Source organism: Salmo salar, chromosome 06, assembly GCF_965601325.2.
Source record: "Salmo salar chromosome 06, fSalSal1, whole genome shotgun sequence".
Taxonomy (NCBI): domain Eukaryota; kingdom Metazoa; phylum Chordata; class Actinopteri; order Salmoniformes; family Salmonidae; genus Salmo; species Salmo salar.
In genome coordinates, this window is record NC_138296.1 from 9,048,609 (window position 1) to 9,065,991 (window position 17,383).

General features: G+C 45.4%; 1 protein-coding gene across 1 annotated transcript in view; it reads right to left on the reverse strand.

The window, feature by feature from the left end:
- The window catches only part of LOC106592154 (N-alpha-acetyltransferase 60), a 34,644-nt gene extending 20,101 nt beyond the window's left edge, over window positions 1-14,543 (reverse strand). The window contains exons 1-5 of the mRNA XM_045719682.2: window positions 14,331-14,543; window positions 13,184-13,299; window positions 12,404-12,533; window positions 8,770-8,866; window positions 7,236-7,356 (exon numbers count right to left, since the gene is read on the reverse strand). Coding sequence (XP_045575638.1) covers window positions 7,236-7,356; window positions 8,770-8,866; window positions 12,404-12,533; window positions 13,184-13,293 — 458 coding nt within the window. The 5' untranslated portion in view covers window positions 13,294-13,299; window positions 14,331-14,543. The remainder of the gene's footprint in view (window positions 1-7,235; window positions 7,357-8,769; window positions 8,867-12,403; window positions 12,534-13,183; window positions 13,300-14,330) is intronic.
- Window positions 14,544-17,383: the final 2,840 nt, after the last annotated feature.

The window sequence follows — 17,383 nt, forward strand, 5'->3', positions numbered from 1 at the left end:
ACCTACCTACCTGTTGTGGTAGAAGTGTATAGCAGGTCTCTACCTACCTACCTGTTGTGGTAGAAGTGTATAGCAGGTCCCTACCTACCTGTTGTGGTAGAAGTGTATAGCAGGTCTCTACCTACCTACCTACCTGTTGTGGTAGAAGTGTATAGCAGGTCCCTACCTACCTACCTACCTACCTACCTACCTACCTACCTACCTACCTACCTACCTGTTGTGGTAGAAGTGTATAGCAGGTCTCTCCCTACCTACCTATTGTGGTAGAAATGTATAGCAGGTCTCTCCCTACCTACCTACCTGTTGTGGTAGAAGTGTATAGCAGGTCTCTCCCTACCTACCTACCTGTTGTGGTAGAAGTGTATAGCAGGTCTCTACCTACCTACCTGTTGTGGTAGAAGTGTATAGCAGGTCTCTACCTACCTACCTACCTGTTGTGGTAGAAGTGTATAGCAGGTCTCTACCTACCTACCTACCTGTTGTGGTAGAAGTGTATAGCAGGTCCCTACCTACCTACCTGTTGTGGTAGAAGTGTATAGCAGGTCCCTACCTACCTACCTGTTGTGGTAGAAGTGTATAGCAGGTCTCTACCTACCTACCTGTTGTGGTAGAAGTGTATAGCAGGTCCCTACCTACCTACCTGTTGTGGTAGAAGTGTATAGCAGGTCTCTACCTACCTACCTGTTGTGGTAGAAGTGTATAGCAGGTCCCTACCTACCTACCTGTTGTGGTAGAAGTGTATAGCAGGTCTCTACCTACCTACCTGTTGTGGTAGAAGTGTATAGCAGGTCTCTACCTACCTACCTGTTATGGTAGAAGTGTATAGCAGGTCCTTACCTACCTACCTACCTACCTGTTGTGGTAGAAGTGTATAGCAGGTCTCTCCCTACCTACCTACCTGTTGTGGTAGAAGTGTATAGCAGGTCCCTACCTACCTACCTACCTACCTGTTGCGGTAGAAGTGTATAGCAGGTCTCTACCTACCTACCTGTTGTGGTACAAGTGTATAGCAGGTCTCTACCTACCTACCTGTTGTGGTAGAAGTGTATAGCAGGTCCCTACCTACTTACCTACCTACCTGTTGTGGTAGAAGTGTATAGCAGGACCCTACCTACCTGTTGTGGTAGAAGTGTATAGCAGGTCCCTACCTACCTGTTGTGGTAGAAGTGTATAGCAGGTCTCTACCTACCTACCTACCTGTTGTGGTAGAAGTGTATAGCAGGTCTCTACCTACCTACCTGTTGTGGAAGAAGTGTATAGCAGGTCCCTACCTACCTACCTACCTACCTACCTACCTACCTACCTACCTACCTACCTACCTGTTGTGGTAGAAGTGTATAGCAGGTCCCTACCTACCTGTTGTGGTAGAAGTGTATAGCAGGTCCCTACCTACCTACCTGTTGTGGTAGAAGTGTATAGCAGGTCCCTACCTACCTGTTGTGGTAGAAGTGTATAGCAGGTCTCTACCTACCTACCTACCTGTTGTGGTAGAAGTGTATAGCAGGTCCCTACCTACCTACCTACCTACCTACCTACCTACCTACCTACCTACCTACCTACCTACCTACCTACCTACCTACCTACCTACCTACCTGTTGTGGTAGAAGTGTATAGCAGGTCTCTCCCTACCTACCTATTGTGGTAGAAATGTATAGCAGGTCTCTCCCTACCTACCTACCTGTTGTGGTAGAAGTGTATAGCAGGTCTCTCCCTACCTACCTACCTGTTGTGGTAGAAGTGTATAGCAGGTCTCTACCTACCTACCTGTTGTGGTAGAAGTGTATAGCAGGTCTCTACCTACCTACCTACCTGTTGTGGTAGAAGTGTATAGCAGGTCTCTACCTACCTACCTACCTGTTGTGGTAGAAGTGTATAGCAGGTCCCTACCTACCTACCTGTTGTGGTAGAAGTGTATAGCAGGTCCCTACCTACCTACCTGTTGTGGTAGAAGTGTATAGCAGGTCTCTACCTACCTACCTGTTGTGGTAGAAGTGTATAGCAGGTCCCTACCTACCTACCTGTTGTGGTAGAAGTGTATAGCAGGTCTCTACCTACCTACCTGTTGTGGTAGAAGTGTATAGCAGGTCCCTACCTACCTACCTGTTGTGGTAGAAGTGTATAGCAGGTCTCTACCTACCTACCTGTTGTGGTAGAAGTGTATAGCAGGTCTCTACCTACCTACCTGTTATGGTAGAAGTGTATAGCAGGTCCTTACCTACCTACCTACCTACCTGTTGTGGTAGAAGTGTATAGCAGGTCTCTCCCTACCTACCTACCTGTTGTGGTAGAAGTGTATAGCAGGTCCCTACCTACCTACCTACCTACCTGTTGCGGTAGAAGTGTATAGCAGGTCTCTACCTACCTACCTGTTGTGGTACAAGTGTATAGCAGGTCTCTACCTACCTACCTGTTGTGGTACAAGTGTATAGCAGGTCTCTACCTACCTACCTGTTGTGGTAGAAGTGTATAGCAGGTCTCTACCTACCTACCTGTTGTGGTAGAAGTGTATAGCAGGTCTCTACCTACCTACCTGTTGTGGTAGAAGTGTATAGCAGGTCCCTACCTACCTACCTACCTACCTGTTGTGGTAGAAGTGTATAGCAGGTCCCTACCTACCTACCTACCTGTTGTGGTAGAAGTGTATAGCAGGTCTCTACCTACCTACCTGTTGTGGTAGAAGTGTATAGCAGGTCTCTACCTACCTACCTGTTGTGGTAGAAGTGTATATCGGGCCCTACCTACCTACCTGTTGTGGTAGAAGTGTATAGCAGGTCCCTACCTACCTACCTGTTGTGGTAGAAGTGTATAGCAGGTCTCTACCTACCTACCTGTTGTGGTAGAAGTGTATAGCAGGTCTCTACCTACCTACCTGTTGTGGTAGAAGTGTATAGCAGGTCCCTACCTACCTACCTGTTGTGGAAGAAGTGTATAGCAGGTCCCTACCTACCTACCTGTTGTGGTAGAAGTATATAGCAGGTCCCTACCTACCTACCTGTTGTGGTAGAAGTGTATAGCAGGTCCCTACCTACCTACCTACCTACCTACCTGTTGTGGTAGAAGTGTATAGCAGGTCTCTTCCCTACCTACCTACCTGTTGTGGTAGAAGTGTATAGCAGGTCTCTACCTACCTACCTGTTGTGGTAGAAGTGTATAGCAGGTCCCTACCTACTTACCTACCTACCTGTTGTGGTAGAAGTGTATAGCAGGACCCTACCTACCTGTTGTGGTAGAAGTGTATAGCAGGTCCCTACCTACCTGTTGTGGTAGAAGTGTATAGCAGGTCTCTACCTACCTGTTGTGGTAGAAGTGTATAGCAGGTCCCTACCTACCTACCTACCTACCTACCTGTTGTGGTAGACGTGTATAGCAGGTCTCTCCCTACCTACCTACCTGTTGTGGTAGAAGTGTATAGCAGGTCCCTACCTACCTACCTACCTACCTGTTGTGGTAGAAGTGTATAGCAGGTCTCTTCCCTACCTACCTACCTGTTGTGGTAGAAGTGTATAGCAGGTCTCTACCTACCTACCTGTTGTGGTAGAAGTGTATAGCAGGTCCCTACCTACTTACCTACCTACCTGTTGTGGTAGAAGTGTATAGCAGGACCCTACCTACCTGTTGTGGTAGAAGTGTATAGCAGGTCCCTACCTACCTGTTGTGGTAGAAGTGTATAGCAGGTCTCTACCTACCTACCTACCTGTTGTGGTAGAAGTGTATAGCAGGTCTCTACCTACCTACCTGTTGTGGAAGAAGTGTATAGCAGGTCCCTACCTACCTACCTACCTACCTACCTACCTACCTACCTACCTACCTACCTACCTGTTGTGGTAGAAGTGTATAGCAGGTCCCTACCTACCTGTTGTGGTAGAAGTGTATAGCAGGTCCCTACCTACCTACCTGTTGTGGTAGAAGTGTATAGCAGGTCCCTACCTACCTGTTGTGGTAGAAGTGTATAGCAGGTCTCTACCTACCTACCTACCTGTTGTGGTAGAAGTGTATAGCAGGTCCCTACCTACCTACCTACCTACCTACCTACCTACCTACCTACCTACCTACCTACCTACCTACCTGTTGTGGTAGAAGTGTATAGCAGGTCTCTCCCTACCTACCTATTGTGGTAGAAATGTATAGCAGGTCTCTCCCTACCTACCTACCTGTTGTGGTAGAAGTGTATAGCAGGTCTCTCCCTACCTACCTACCTGTTGTGGTAGAAGTGTATAGCAGGTCTCTACCTACCTACCTGTTGTGGTAGAAGTGTATAGCAGGTCTCTACCTACCTACCTACCTGTTGTGGTAGAAGTGTATAGCAGGTCTCTACCTACCTACCTACCTGTTGTGGTAGAAGTGTATAGCAGGTCCCTACCTACCTACCTGTTGTGGTAGAAGTGTATAGCAGGTCCCTACCTACCTACCTGTTGTGGTAGAAGTGTATAGCAGGTCTCTACCTACCTACCTGTTGTGGTAGAAGTGTATAGCAGGTCCCTACCTACCTACCTGTTGTGGTAGAAGTGTATAGCAGGTCTCTACCTACCTACCTGTTGTGGTAGAAGTGTATAGCAGGTCCCTACCTACCTACCTGTTGTGGTAGAAGTGTATAGCAGGTCTCTACCTACCTACCTGTTGTGGTAGAAGTGTATAGCAGGTCTCTACCTACCTACCTGTTATGGTAGAAGTGTATAGCAGGTCCTTACCTACCTACCTACCTACCTGTTGTGGTAGAAGTGTATAGCAGGTCTCTCCCTACCTACCTACCTGTTGTGGTAGAAGTGTATAGCAGGTCCCTACCTACCTACCTACCTACCTGTTGCGGTAGAAGTGTATAGCAGGTCTCTACCTACCTACCTGTTGTGGTACAAGTGTATAGCAGGTCTCTACCTACCTACCTGTTGTGGTACAAGTGTATAGCAGGTCTCTACCTACCTACCTGTTGTGGTAGAAGTGTATAGCAGGTCTCTACCTACCTACCTGTTGTGGTAGAAGTGTATAGCAGGTCTCTACCTACCTACCTGTTGTGGTAGAAGTGTATAGCAGGTCCCTACCTACCTACCTACCTACCTGTTGTGGTAGAAGTGTATAGCAGGTCCCTACCTACCTACCTACCTGTTGTGGTAGAAGTGTATAGCAGGTCTCTACCTACCTACCTGTTGTGGTAGAAGTGTATATCGGGCCCTACCTACCTACCTGTTGTGGTAGAAGTGTATAGCAGGTCCCTACCTACCTACCTGTTGTGGTAGAAGTGTATAGCAGGTCTCTACCTACCTACCTGTTGTGGTAGAAGTGTATAGCAGGTCTCTACCTACCTACCTGTTGTGGTAGAAGTGTATAGCAGGTCCCTACCTACCTACCTGTTGTGGAAGAAGTGTATAGCAGGTCCCTACCTACCTACCTGTTGTGGTAGAAGTATATAGCAGGTCCCTACCTACCTACCTGTTGTGGTAGAAGTGTATAGCAGGTCCCTACCTACCTACCTACCTACCTGTTGTGGTAGAAGTGTATAGCAGGTCTCTTCCCTACCTACCTACCTGTTGTGGTAGAAGTGTATAGCAGGTCTCTACCTACCTACCTGTTGTGGTAGAAGTGTATAGCAGGTCCCTACCTACTTACCTACCTACCTGTTGTGGTAGAAGTGTATAGCAGGACCCTACCTACCTGTTGTGGTAGAAGTGTATAGCAGGTCCCTACCTACCTGTTGTGGTAGAAGTGTATAGCAGGTCTCTACCTACCTGTTGTGGTAGAAGTGTATAGCAGGTCCCTACCTACCTACCTGTTGTGGTAGACGTGTATAGCAGGTCTCTCCCTACCTACCTACCTGTTGTGGTAGAAGTGTATAGCAGGTCCCTACCTACCTACCTACCTACCTACCTACCTGTTGTGGTAGAAGTGTATAGCAGGTCTCTCCCTACCTACCTACCTACCTGTTGTGGTAGAAGTGTATAGCAGGTCCCTACCTACCTACCTACCTGTTGTGGTAGAAGTGTATAGCAGGTCTCTACCTACCTACCTACCTACCTGTTGTGGTAGAAGTGTATAGTAGGTCTCTACCTACCTACCTGTTGTGGTAGAAGTGTATAGCAGGTCTCTACCTACCTACCTGTTGTGGTAGAAGTGTATAGCAGGTCTCTACCTACCTACCTGTTGTGGTAGAAGTGTATAGCAGGTCCCTACCTACCTACCTACCTGTTGTGGTAGAAGTGTATAGCAGGTCCCTACCTACCTGTTGTGGTAGAAGTGTATAGCAGGTCCCTACCTACCTACCTACCTACCTACCTGTTGTGGTAGAAGTGTATAGCAGGTCCCTACCTACCTACCTACCTGTTGTGGTAGAAGTGTATAGCAGGTCTCTACCTACCTACCTGTTGTGGTAGAAGTGTATAGCAGGTCTCTACCTACCTACCTGTTGTGGTAGAAGTGTATATCGGGCCCTACCTACCTACCTGTTGTGGTAGAAGTGTATAGCAGGTCCCTACCTACCTACCTGTTGTGGTAGAAGTGTATAGCAGGTCTCTACCTACCTACCTGTTGTGGTAGAAGTGTATAGCAGGTCCCTATCTACCTACCTGTTGTGGTAGAAGTGTATAGCAGGTCCCTACCTACCTACCTACCTACCTACCTGTTGTGGTAGAAGTGTATAGCAGGTCTCTTCCCTACCTACCTACCTGTTGTGGTAGAAGTGTATAGCAGGTCTCTTCCCTACCTACCTACCTGTTGTGGTAGAAGTGTATAGCAGGTCCCTACCTACTTACCTACCTACCTGTTGTGGTAGAAGTGTATAGCAGGTCCCTACCTACCTACCTACCTGTTGTGGTAGAAGTGTATAGCAGGTCCCTACCTACCTGTTGTGGTAGAAGTGTATAGCAGGTCTCTACCTACCTGTTGTGGTAGAAGTGTATAGCAGGTCCCTACCTACCTGTTGTGGTAGAAGTGTATAGCAGGTCCCTACCTACCTACCTACCTACCTACCTACCTACCTACCTACCTACCTACCTACCTACCTACCTACCTGTTGTGGTAGACGTGTATAGCAGGTCCCTACCTACCTGTTGTGGAAGAAGTGTATAGCAGGTCTCTACCTACCTGTTGTGGTAGAAGTGTATAGCAGGTCTCTACCTACCTACCTGTTGTGGTAGAAGTGTATAGCAGGTCCCTACCTACCTACCTGTTGTGGAAGAAGTGTATAGCAGGTCTCTACCTACCTGTTGTGGTAGAAGTGTATAGCAGGTCTCTACCTACCTACCTACCTGTTGTGGTAGAAGTGTATAGCCGTGGTGTTGGTTGTCAGCACATGGAGGTAGATGGCCTTGCAGTGGTCCTGGGCCGTGGTGGAGATGTGCTCCTTAAGACTGTCCAGCAGCAAGGAGCCTGGGAGGGGGAGAAGAGAAGGGTAGCAGGACAGTGAGTGACTGTGAGTGCACATAGGGCTGTGGCGGTCACAAAATTGTCAGCCGATGATTGTCATGCAAATAACTGTCTGTCTCACGGTAAGTGACCGTTAATTAACATAAACACATGTAGCCTCTCCTGGCTCCCACACACAGCCTACAAGCCATTTTAAAAGTCTAATAAATCCATGCAAAATAGCCTACACCTTCACAATAAATTAACTATTTATTTTAGACAGGTCCAAAGAAGAAGCATGATATGAAGAGAATGTTGTCTATTTCAGAAGAACAGAATAGCATATTCTGAGTTGTCCTTATGTTAGACCCTGATCTGGCTATGCCATGTGGCTGTGGGCTACACTAGTTCATTTAGCAAACAAGACATGCTTAGAATTCCCTGGCATTATTTTATATTATTTTATAATACGAAGAATACATTTGAACAAAGCTGAATAAAATATAAATATTCTCTCCAAACGATTTGAGGGAGTGCGCACATGTGGTTATTCTGTGTTGAGCGGTTAGCAAAGAAACAGGTCCTCCTATATGCTTCATTTAGAGTTATTAATGTAACTTTAGTTGTTCTACAAACGTTGGGCTATATGTTTTGATTTTTAATACATTGTAAGGCTGCATGATGAGACTAATGATGATTTGAAAAAAGTTGCTTAAAAAGGCATGAGCTCTGCTTTGTTTTTTGTGCAGGCTGTACACTCCAATAGTCTCTCATTCACAATTTGACAAGCACTTGATAATGCCTCATATTTCACAGCTGCATCCCCTTTGTGGCCCGGAGTGCTGCGTTGTGACCTTCTCCCGGAGTGTGCTGCACAATCTGAAGTGTCTCTCACTCACATGGCTCTCCGTCACGAGATCGGGTCTTTCTCACAGGCTACAAGTCAAGACAGACACATCGGGGATGCACCTGCGCGCGTCCTTATCCAATTCCGAGGTGCATATTGAAGATATTGGAAGAACTGTCCACATTTATTTTATCAGCCAACTAGATGAGTAGGCCTAACGAACAGCAAAAGCACTAGCCTATAGAAAGCTGATGGGATCCTCCTCTTTTTATTAGAGGCCATCACTCTGTTTTTTGTCCCGCAATTGCATAGCCTATAGAAATGATGCGCAACATGAGCACTCATGAAGTGTTGGATTAGATTTTCGAATACATTTGCATTGATGTCAGAGTGATTAGAGGGACAATAGAGTGCTGAGTACGAGGCTGTTAGCAAGTTTGGTAGGCTACGAATGACCATCAGCAGCATCTGAGCTTGGCGAAGCCTAATTACCGTGACTATACGGTCATGTGGAATCTGACTGCCTTCATGACTCGTGACCACCAGTGTGGCAGTAAAACGGTCACTACAACAGCCCTAAGTGTACCTACCTATTCCATGTTTCCTGAACTCCTTCACCACCCCCAGACTCAGAATGTAAGCCACCTGGGTGTCCACAGGAAATCTAGAGGCTAGGATGTCTCCATCCTGCAGAGAGGAGAGGTTATACACAGCTATTAATACTTATAACACTGACTAACACCAGGAAATCTAGAGTCTAGGATGTAGGGACATTGTTTTGCGAACAGTAATGAACAGTTTCAACATTTCTACACGCCGTGTCGCATTATTCAAGTATGTTAACTTCTGTGCAGCATGAGTGGGCTAAGTGGAGTACAGGCTAAGTGGAGATCTAACATGATGCAGCCCAGACTCCCAGTACAGGCTAAGTGGAGATCTAACATGATGCAGCCCAGACTCCCAGTGCAGATCTAACATGATGCAGCCCAGACTCCCAGTGCAGGCTAAGTGGAGAGCTAACATGATTTTTTGTTATAACATTTTAATTTAACCTTAATAAAGTCAGTTAAGAACAAATTCTTATTTACAAGAACGGCCTACACCGGCCAAACCCTGGACGACGCTGGGCCAATTGTACGCCGCCCTATGGGACTCCGAATCACGGCCAGTTGTGATACAGCCTGGATTCGAACCGCTGCGCCACTCGGGAGCCCATGAGTGGAGCAGGCAAGGTGCACTAGAGCTGTAAGGGAGACATCAGCTGCACTGACAGACTCTGCACCTCTCTGATTCAGAGGGGTTGGGTTAAATGAGGAAGACACATTTCAGCTGAAAGCATTCAGTTGTATACCTGACTAGGTCTCCCTCATTCCCTTTCATCCGTGAGACACATTTGACAGAAGTACTACCAAAAGTAACAAACATTCTAGTACTGAAACGTTTTTCATGTTCTAGTATCGAAAAAGTACAGAAGTTTCGGTATACCGAGCAAAACAACCCCCTCCCTCTCTCCATTACTCTTCAACACCCCTCCATCTCCCACACCCCTCCACCTCATGCCCCCCTCCTCAATGACCACCCTCCTTTTCTCCTCCACACGTCCATCCCCACCTCCTTCACTCCTCCTCGTCCCCACCCTCCTCTCCCCTCCGGCTGCTTCAGGTCTAATTAGTAGGAGACTATAAACAGAATGTAGAATGTCAGTGTGTTCCATTTCAGACTGTTCCTAACAACTCTGACTGACAGGGATATGGAACTAACTACACTACTTGAAACATAACTACTAATCAGGGCTGGCCTCAAACCCATTTACATTCCTGTCAATTCAGATAGTGATACAAATTCCAATTCCAAATTATCCTAATTGAAAACAATTGGAATTCCTGTGTTGTTCCGGAATTGACTGAAATTTAAAAGGGATTGACCCCAACCCTGACTTTAATATGACCCCACAAACAACTACTGTCTGTCAAAACATTCAGCTTCCAACAATAGGTTCAATTGTCAGTCAGTCAGGACCATCTCTACACCAGCACCCGTACCTCTCTGTGTACGGTCAGTCAGTCAGGACCATCTCTACACCAGCACCCGTACCTCTCTGTGTACTGTCAGTCAGTCAGGACAATCTCTACACCAGCACCTCTCTGTGTACTGTCAGTCAGTCAGAACCATCTCTACCCCAGCACCCGTACCACTCTGTGTACTGTCAGTCAGTCAGGACCATCTCTACACCAGCACCCGTACCTCTCTGTATATTGTCAGTCAGTCAGGACCATCTCTACCCCAGCACCCATACCACTCTGTGTACTGTCAGTCAGTCAGTCAGGACCATCTCTACACCAGCACCCGTACCTCTCTGTGTACTGTCAGTCAGTCAGGACCATCTCTACCCCAGCACCAGTACCTCTCTGTGTACTGTCAGTCAGTCAGTCAGGACCATCTCTACACCAGCACCCGTACCTCTCTGTGTACTGTCAGTCAGTCAGTCAGGACCATCTCTACACCAGCACCCATACCTCTCTGTGTACTGTCAGTCAGTCAGGACCATCTCTACACCAGCACCCGTACCTCTCTGTGTACTGTCAGTCAGTCAGGACCATCTCTACACCAGCACCCGTACCTCTCTGTGTACTGTCAGTCAGTCAGGACCATCTCTACACCAGCACCTCTCTGTGTACTGTCAGTCAGTCAGAACCATCTCTACCCCAGCACCCGTACCACTCTGTGTACTGTCAGTCAGTCAGGACCATCTCTACACCAGCACCTGTACCTCTCTGTGTACTGTCAGTCAGTCAGGACCATCTCTACCCCAGCACCCATACCACTCTGTGTACTGTCAGTCAGTCAGTCAGGACCATCTCTACACCAGCACCCGTACCTCTCTGTGTACTGTCAGTCAGTCAGGACCATCTCTACCCCAGCACCAGTACCTCTCTGTGTACTGTCAGTCAGTCAGTCAGGACCATCTCTACACCAGCACCCGTACCTCTCTGTGTACTGTCAGTCAGTCAGGACCATCTCTACCCCAGCACCCATACCACTCTGTGTACTGTCAGTCAGTCAGGACCATCTCTACACCAGCACCCGTACCTCTCTGTGTACTGTCAGTCAGTCAGGACCATCTCTACCCCAGCACCAGTACCTCTCTGTGTACTGTCAGTCAGTCAGTCAGGACCATCTCTACACCAGCACCCGTACCTCTCTGTGTACTGTCAGTCAGTCAGTCAGGACCATCTCTACACCAGCACCCATACCTCTCTGTGTACTGTCAGTCAGTCAGGACCATCTCTACACCAGCACCCGTACCTCTCTGTGTACAGTCAGTCAGTCAGGACCATCTCTACCCCAGCACCTCTCTGTGTACTGTCAGTCAGTCAGGACCATCTCTACACCAGCACCCGTACCACTCTGTGTACTGTCAGTCAGTCAGTCAGTCAGGACCATCTCTACACCAGCACCCGTACCTCTCTGTGTACTGTCAGTCAGTCAGGACCAACTCTACACCAGCACCCATACCACTCTGTGTACTGTCAGTCAGTCAGGACCATCTCTACACCAGCACCCGTACCACTCTGTGTACTGTCAGTCAGTCAGGACCATCTCTACCCCAGCACCCATACCACTCTGTGTACTGTCAGTCAGTCAGTCAGGACCATCTCTACACCAGCACCTGTACCTCTCTGTGTACTGTCAGTCAGTCAGGACCATCTCCACACCAGCACCCGTACCACTCTGTGTACTGTCAGTCAGTCAGTCAGTCAGTCAGGACCATCTCTACACCAGCACCCGTACCTCTCTGTGTACTGTCAGTCAGTCAGGACCATCTCTACACCAGCACCCATACCTCTCTGTGTACTGTCAGTCAGTCAGGACCATCTCTACACCAGCACCCATACCACTCTGTGTACTGTCAGTCAGTCAGGACCATCTCTACACCAGCACCCGTACCACTCTGTGTACTGTCAGTCAGTCAGTCAGTCAGTCAGGACCATCTCTACACCAGCACCTGTACCTCTCTGTGTACTGTCAGTCAGTCAGGACCATCTCTACACCAGCACCCATACCTCTCTGTGTACTGTCAGTCAGTCAGGACCATCTCTACACCAGCACCCATACCTCTCTGTGTACTGTCAGTCAGTCAGGACCATCTCTACACCAGCACCCATACCTCTCTGTGTACTGTCAGTCAGTCAGTCAGGACCATCTCTACCCCAGCACCCGTACCTCTCTGTGTACTTTGGTCCGGCCCTTGATCTCAGCTACGATCATTCCCACGATGCCTCCCTTGAAGATGGCGGCTAGGGAGAAGAACTTCTTATTGGATGTGATGTCATTATACCATGAGTCTGGGTACCTGTAGGGGGACAGGTGAGGCTCAGAGGTTAGATTCCTGCTGGGGCCACTCATATGGAAAATGCATGACTAAGTCACTTGGGGTAAAAGTGTAGGCCTAATATGCCTTAAGGTAGGTACAGGTAGCAAATAGAATGAGTAGACTTCAGCTGTATTAAGGTGACAGGGCAAATAGAATGAGTAGTCTTCAGCTGTTTTAAGGTGACAGGGGACAGGTGGCAAATAGAATGAGTAGTCTTCAGCTGTTTTAAGGTGACAGGGGACAGGTGGCAAATAGAATGAGTAGACTTCAGCTGTTTTAAGGTGACAGGGGACAGGTGGCAAATAGAATGAGTAGACTTCACCTGTATTAAGGTGACAGAGGACAGGTGGCAAATAGAATGAGTAGACTTCAGCTGTATTAAGGTGACAGGGGACAGGTGAGGATAGGTGGTGTAGACTTCAGCTTAATTAAGGTAACAGGGTACAGGTGAGGACAGGTGCCCTGGGTCGTGTTCAGTGGGACTCAACATAGCAAAGCGTTTTGAAACGGAAAGTGAACATCTGTTCTTATTAGACAAGTTAAAATACCACTACAGTTTCACGCAGTTCTCTCTCCACTGAACACAATACGATCTTGTGTTGCTATTGGCCGCGTGGCGCAGTACTCACTCGATGGGGAACCAATCACCGCACAGCAGCTTGACACTGTCTATGTCATCGTGGCAGAGGAGGCGGAGCTGGACTTCGCTGAGCGCAGTGGGGGGCACCACGTCGGTCATTCACACCTAGAAAACGACCAATGCCAGGAGAGATACAGTTATTAACTCCTACAACCCACCAATCACAGATCACACACACCAATCACACGGATCAATCTTCTATAACATTGTCTGCCATACTTTGTTTATATATTTATACACAACTTTTAAAATGGTTAGCCAGCTGGTAAATCAATTGCCAGGTGAACTGTCCCTGGTCCTTTTAAAATAGTTAGTTACCTGGTCAATAAATTGCCAGGTTAACTGTCCTTGGTCCTGGATATGAGGCTTCATCCCAAATGGCACCCTAATACCTTTATAATTCACTACTTTCGACCTGTGCTCTATGGGCCTGGTCAAACGTAGTGCACTATAAAGGGAATAGGGTGCCATTTTGGAGGCAAAAGTGGATGGAGAGGGACAGAGAATGATAGCTAGACAGGCAAACAAACTTCTGAAACCTCTATTCTGCCCCTGGTGGCAGTAGCAACTGTCATCGGTGAGAACAAAACCAGAGGTTTAAAATTTGAACAGAACTGCTGTGCTCTATGAAGAGAACGTGCTTTATGATGCTAACTAGTTAGTTGGTTGACGTTAGCTAACTAGCTAAGTTAAATGCCAAAACAACCTAATCAGCAGTACTAGTAAGGTGCTATGTTATCAAGCTAGCTAACACTGCTAGCAAACTGATATCTCTGTTGTTTGGTTGACATTACACAGTAAATTCAGCTAAACAATATGCATTATTAGCAAATTCCTTCCCCCTTTAGCTAGCGTTAGATATTTAGACTTGACTGGTTGTCAAAACAAGAAAGTTAGCTAACCTAGCTAGCTAGCTTTCTAGTTCTGTGGGAGTTCGCTAGCTGACGTAGCGACCTACTTAGCTACGATTCCAGGCAAAATAAGTAAAGGAAATATAAGTATAACTGGACAACACTTCGCTAACTATGTCAGCTCAAAAGTTAGTAGAGGATAATGGCTACAATTAGCTGGGTAGCTAGCAAGGTCTCTTGCTAGCTGACCGACAAGCTAGCTAGCTCAAATATTTTGTAACCTACCTTGTTTATGCGCTGGAACAAGAGGAAGGTGCGGGGGGAAATTCCTTGGGTGTCGTTTGAAGTGTTTTCTACAGTGGAAACACCATGATAAAATCCAAATTTGCTCTCTATTCAGAAAACCACTGACACTGGTCTCCCACCAATACATTAGCTGGCTAGTCAGCTTTGCTAATTTGACAACTAGCCGAGTTGGCTTCTTCCTGTGATGTCACATTCCGGAAGTCATTCAGCTTTGTGTGCGGAAATGTAGTTTCTCTGGGATATAGTTTTGTAGTTTAATTTCCCCAAAATGATTGTAAGATACTATACATTCAGACAGAGGCAGTATTTCTGTTACATGTATTTTAAATACGTATTTAATTACTCTTGAGTATGTTTTTTTTTTACACTGTCCCGAACTACAATCCAATGTATTTTGTAACAAGATACATACAGACCTTTAATTTATATTTACAAAATACTTTTATATATATATATATATGTATATATATATATATATATATATATATATATATATATATATATATATATATATATATATAGTTAAGTACAAGATATTCTAAAATTTTTGAAAAGGTTGAAAAGAAAAAACACTTGTATTTTATCTAGATACAATACTTTGCAAAAGTATTTTGTATTTTAGTTTGATACATTGGTTTTTAGAATATCTTGTACTTAACAAGATAGATTTGTATGCATCTTTTGCCCATCTCTGTATACATTCATAGCCTATAGTAAAATATGCTCCTTTCGGCTGAGGAAGAAACCCTAGTAAAGTTGTTTATGCACCTTCCTAACGTCAAATCCCTCTGTATCATTTTTGATACAGTTGACACAACAGTAATAGATGAAAGTCTGATGATCTGCCACTGTCTATGGCCAAAGCAGTCCAGTATTACCTGTGAGGAGGTACAGCCCTGGGTGGACAATAACATCAGGCCAGTATTACCTGTGAGGAGGTACAACCCTGGGTGGACAATAACATCAGGCCAGTGTTACCTGTGAGGAGGTACAGCCCTGGGTGGACAATAACATCAGGCCAGTATTACCTGGGAGGAGGTACAGCCCTGGGTGGACAATAACATCCCAATTTATTACATAATTCATTAATTAACATGTATTATTTATTTAAAAAAATTATGAGTTATTACCACTCTTTATTAGTATACATAACTAGATAATAACAATATCCGGTCTGATGCTCCCGCTATCAACACACTATCAACTGCAAGTGCAACTACCTTGCCTCTCAGACAGACAATCAAATGGTGCACCACTTTTGATCAGGGCCCTTACGGGACACCATACAGTGCCTTCAGAAAGTAATCACACCCCTTTACTTTTTCCAACATTTTATTGTGTTACAGCCTGAATTCAAAATGGATTAAATGGAGATTTTCACTGGCCTGAACACAATACTCTATAATGTGAGTTAAATAATGTTTTTAGAAATGTTAACAAATGTATTTAAAATGAAAAGCTGAAATGTCTTAAGTCAATAATTATTCAACCCCTTTGTTATGGAAATGCATAAATAAGTTCAGGAGTAAAAATGTGCTTAACAAGTCACATAATAAGTTTCATGGACTCACTGTGTGCAAATATAGTGTTTAACATGATTTTTTAATGACTACCTCATCTCTGTACCCCACACATACTATTATCTGTAAGGTCCCTCAGTGGAGCAGTACATTTCAAACACAGATTTGTGACAGAAAGGAAGGAAGCCTGTACAGAATAAAAATATTCCAAAAACATGCATCCTGTCTGTAACAAGGCACTAAAGTAAAACTGCAAAAAATGTGGCAGAGCAATTCACTTTTTGTGCTGAATACAAAGTGTTATGTTTCGGGCAAATCCAATACAACAGCACCCGATGTCACAGGAAGGCCCCGAAAAAATCATCAAGGACAACATCCACCCGAGCCACTGCCTGTTCACACTGCTACCATCCAGAAGGCAAGGTCAGTACAGGTGTATCAAAGCTGGAACCGAGAGACTGAAAAACAGCTTCTATCTCAAGGCCATCAGACTGTTAAACAGCCCTCACTAACATTGAGTGGCTGCTGCCTACATACAGACTTGAAATCACTGGCCACTTTAATAAATGGAACACTAGTCACTTTAATAATGGCACTTTAGTAACGCATTACTCATCTGATATGTATATACTGTATTCTATACTATCTATTGCATCTTAGTCTATGTATTACTCATCTGATATGTATATACTGTATTCTATACTATCTATTGCATCTTAGTCTATGCATTACTCATCTGATATGTATATACTGTATTCTATACTATCTATTGCATCTTAGTCTATGTATTACTCATCTCATATGTATATACTGTATTCTATACTATCTATTGCATCTTAGTCTATGCATTACTCATCTCATATGTATATACTGTATTCTATACTATCTATTGCATCTTAGCCTATGCCGCTCTGTCATTGCTCCTCCATATATATATATTTATATATTCTTATTCCATTCCTTTAGTTAGATCTGTGTGTACTAGGTATTTGTTGTGGAATTGTTAGATATTACTTGTTAGATTTTGCTGCACTGTCGGAACTAGAAGCACAAGCATTTCACTACACTCGCAATAACATCTGCTAACCATGTGTATGTGACCAACAACGTCTGCTAACCATGTGTATGTGACCAATAACATCTGCTAACCATGTGTATGTGACCAACAACGTCTGCTAACCATGTGTATGTGACCAACAACGTCTGCTAACCATGTGTATGTGACCAATAACATCTGCTAACCACGTGTATGTGACCAATAACATCTGCTAACCACGTGTATGTGACCAATAACATCTGCTAACCACGTGTATGTGACCAATAACATCTGCTAACCACGTGTATGTGACCAATAACATCTGCTAACCACGTGTATGTGACCAATAACATCTGTTAACCATGTGTATGTGACCAATAACATCTGCTAACCACGTGTATGTGACCAATAACATCTGCTAACCATGTGTATGTGACCAATAACATCTGCTAACCACGTGTATGTGACCAATAACA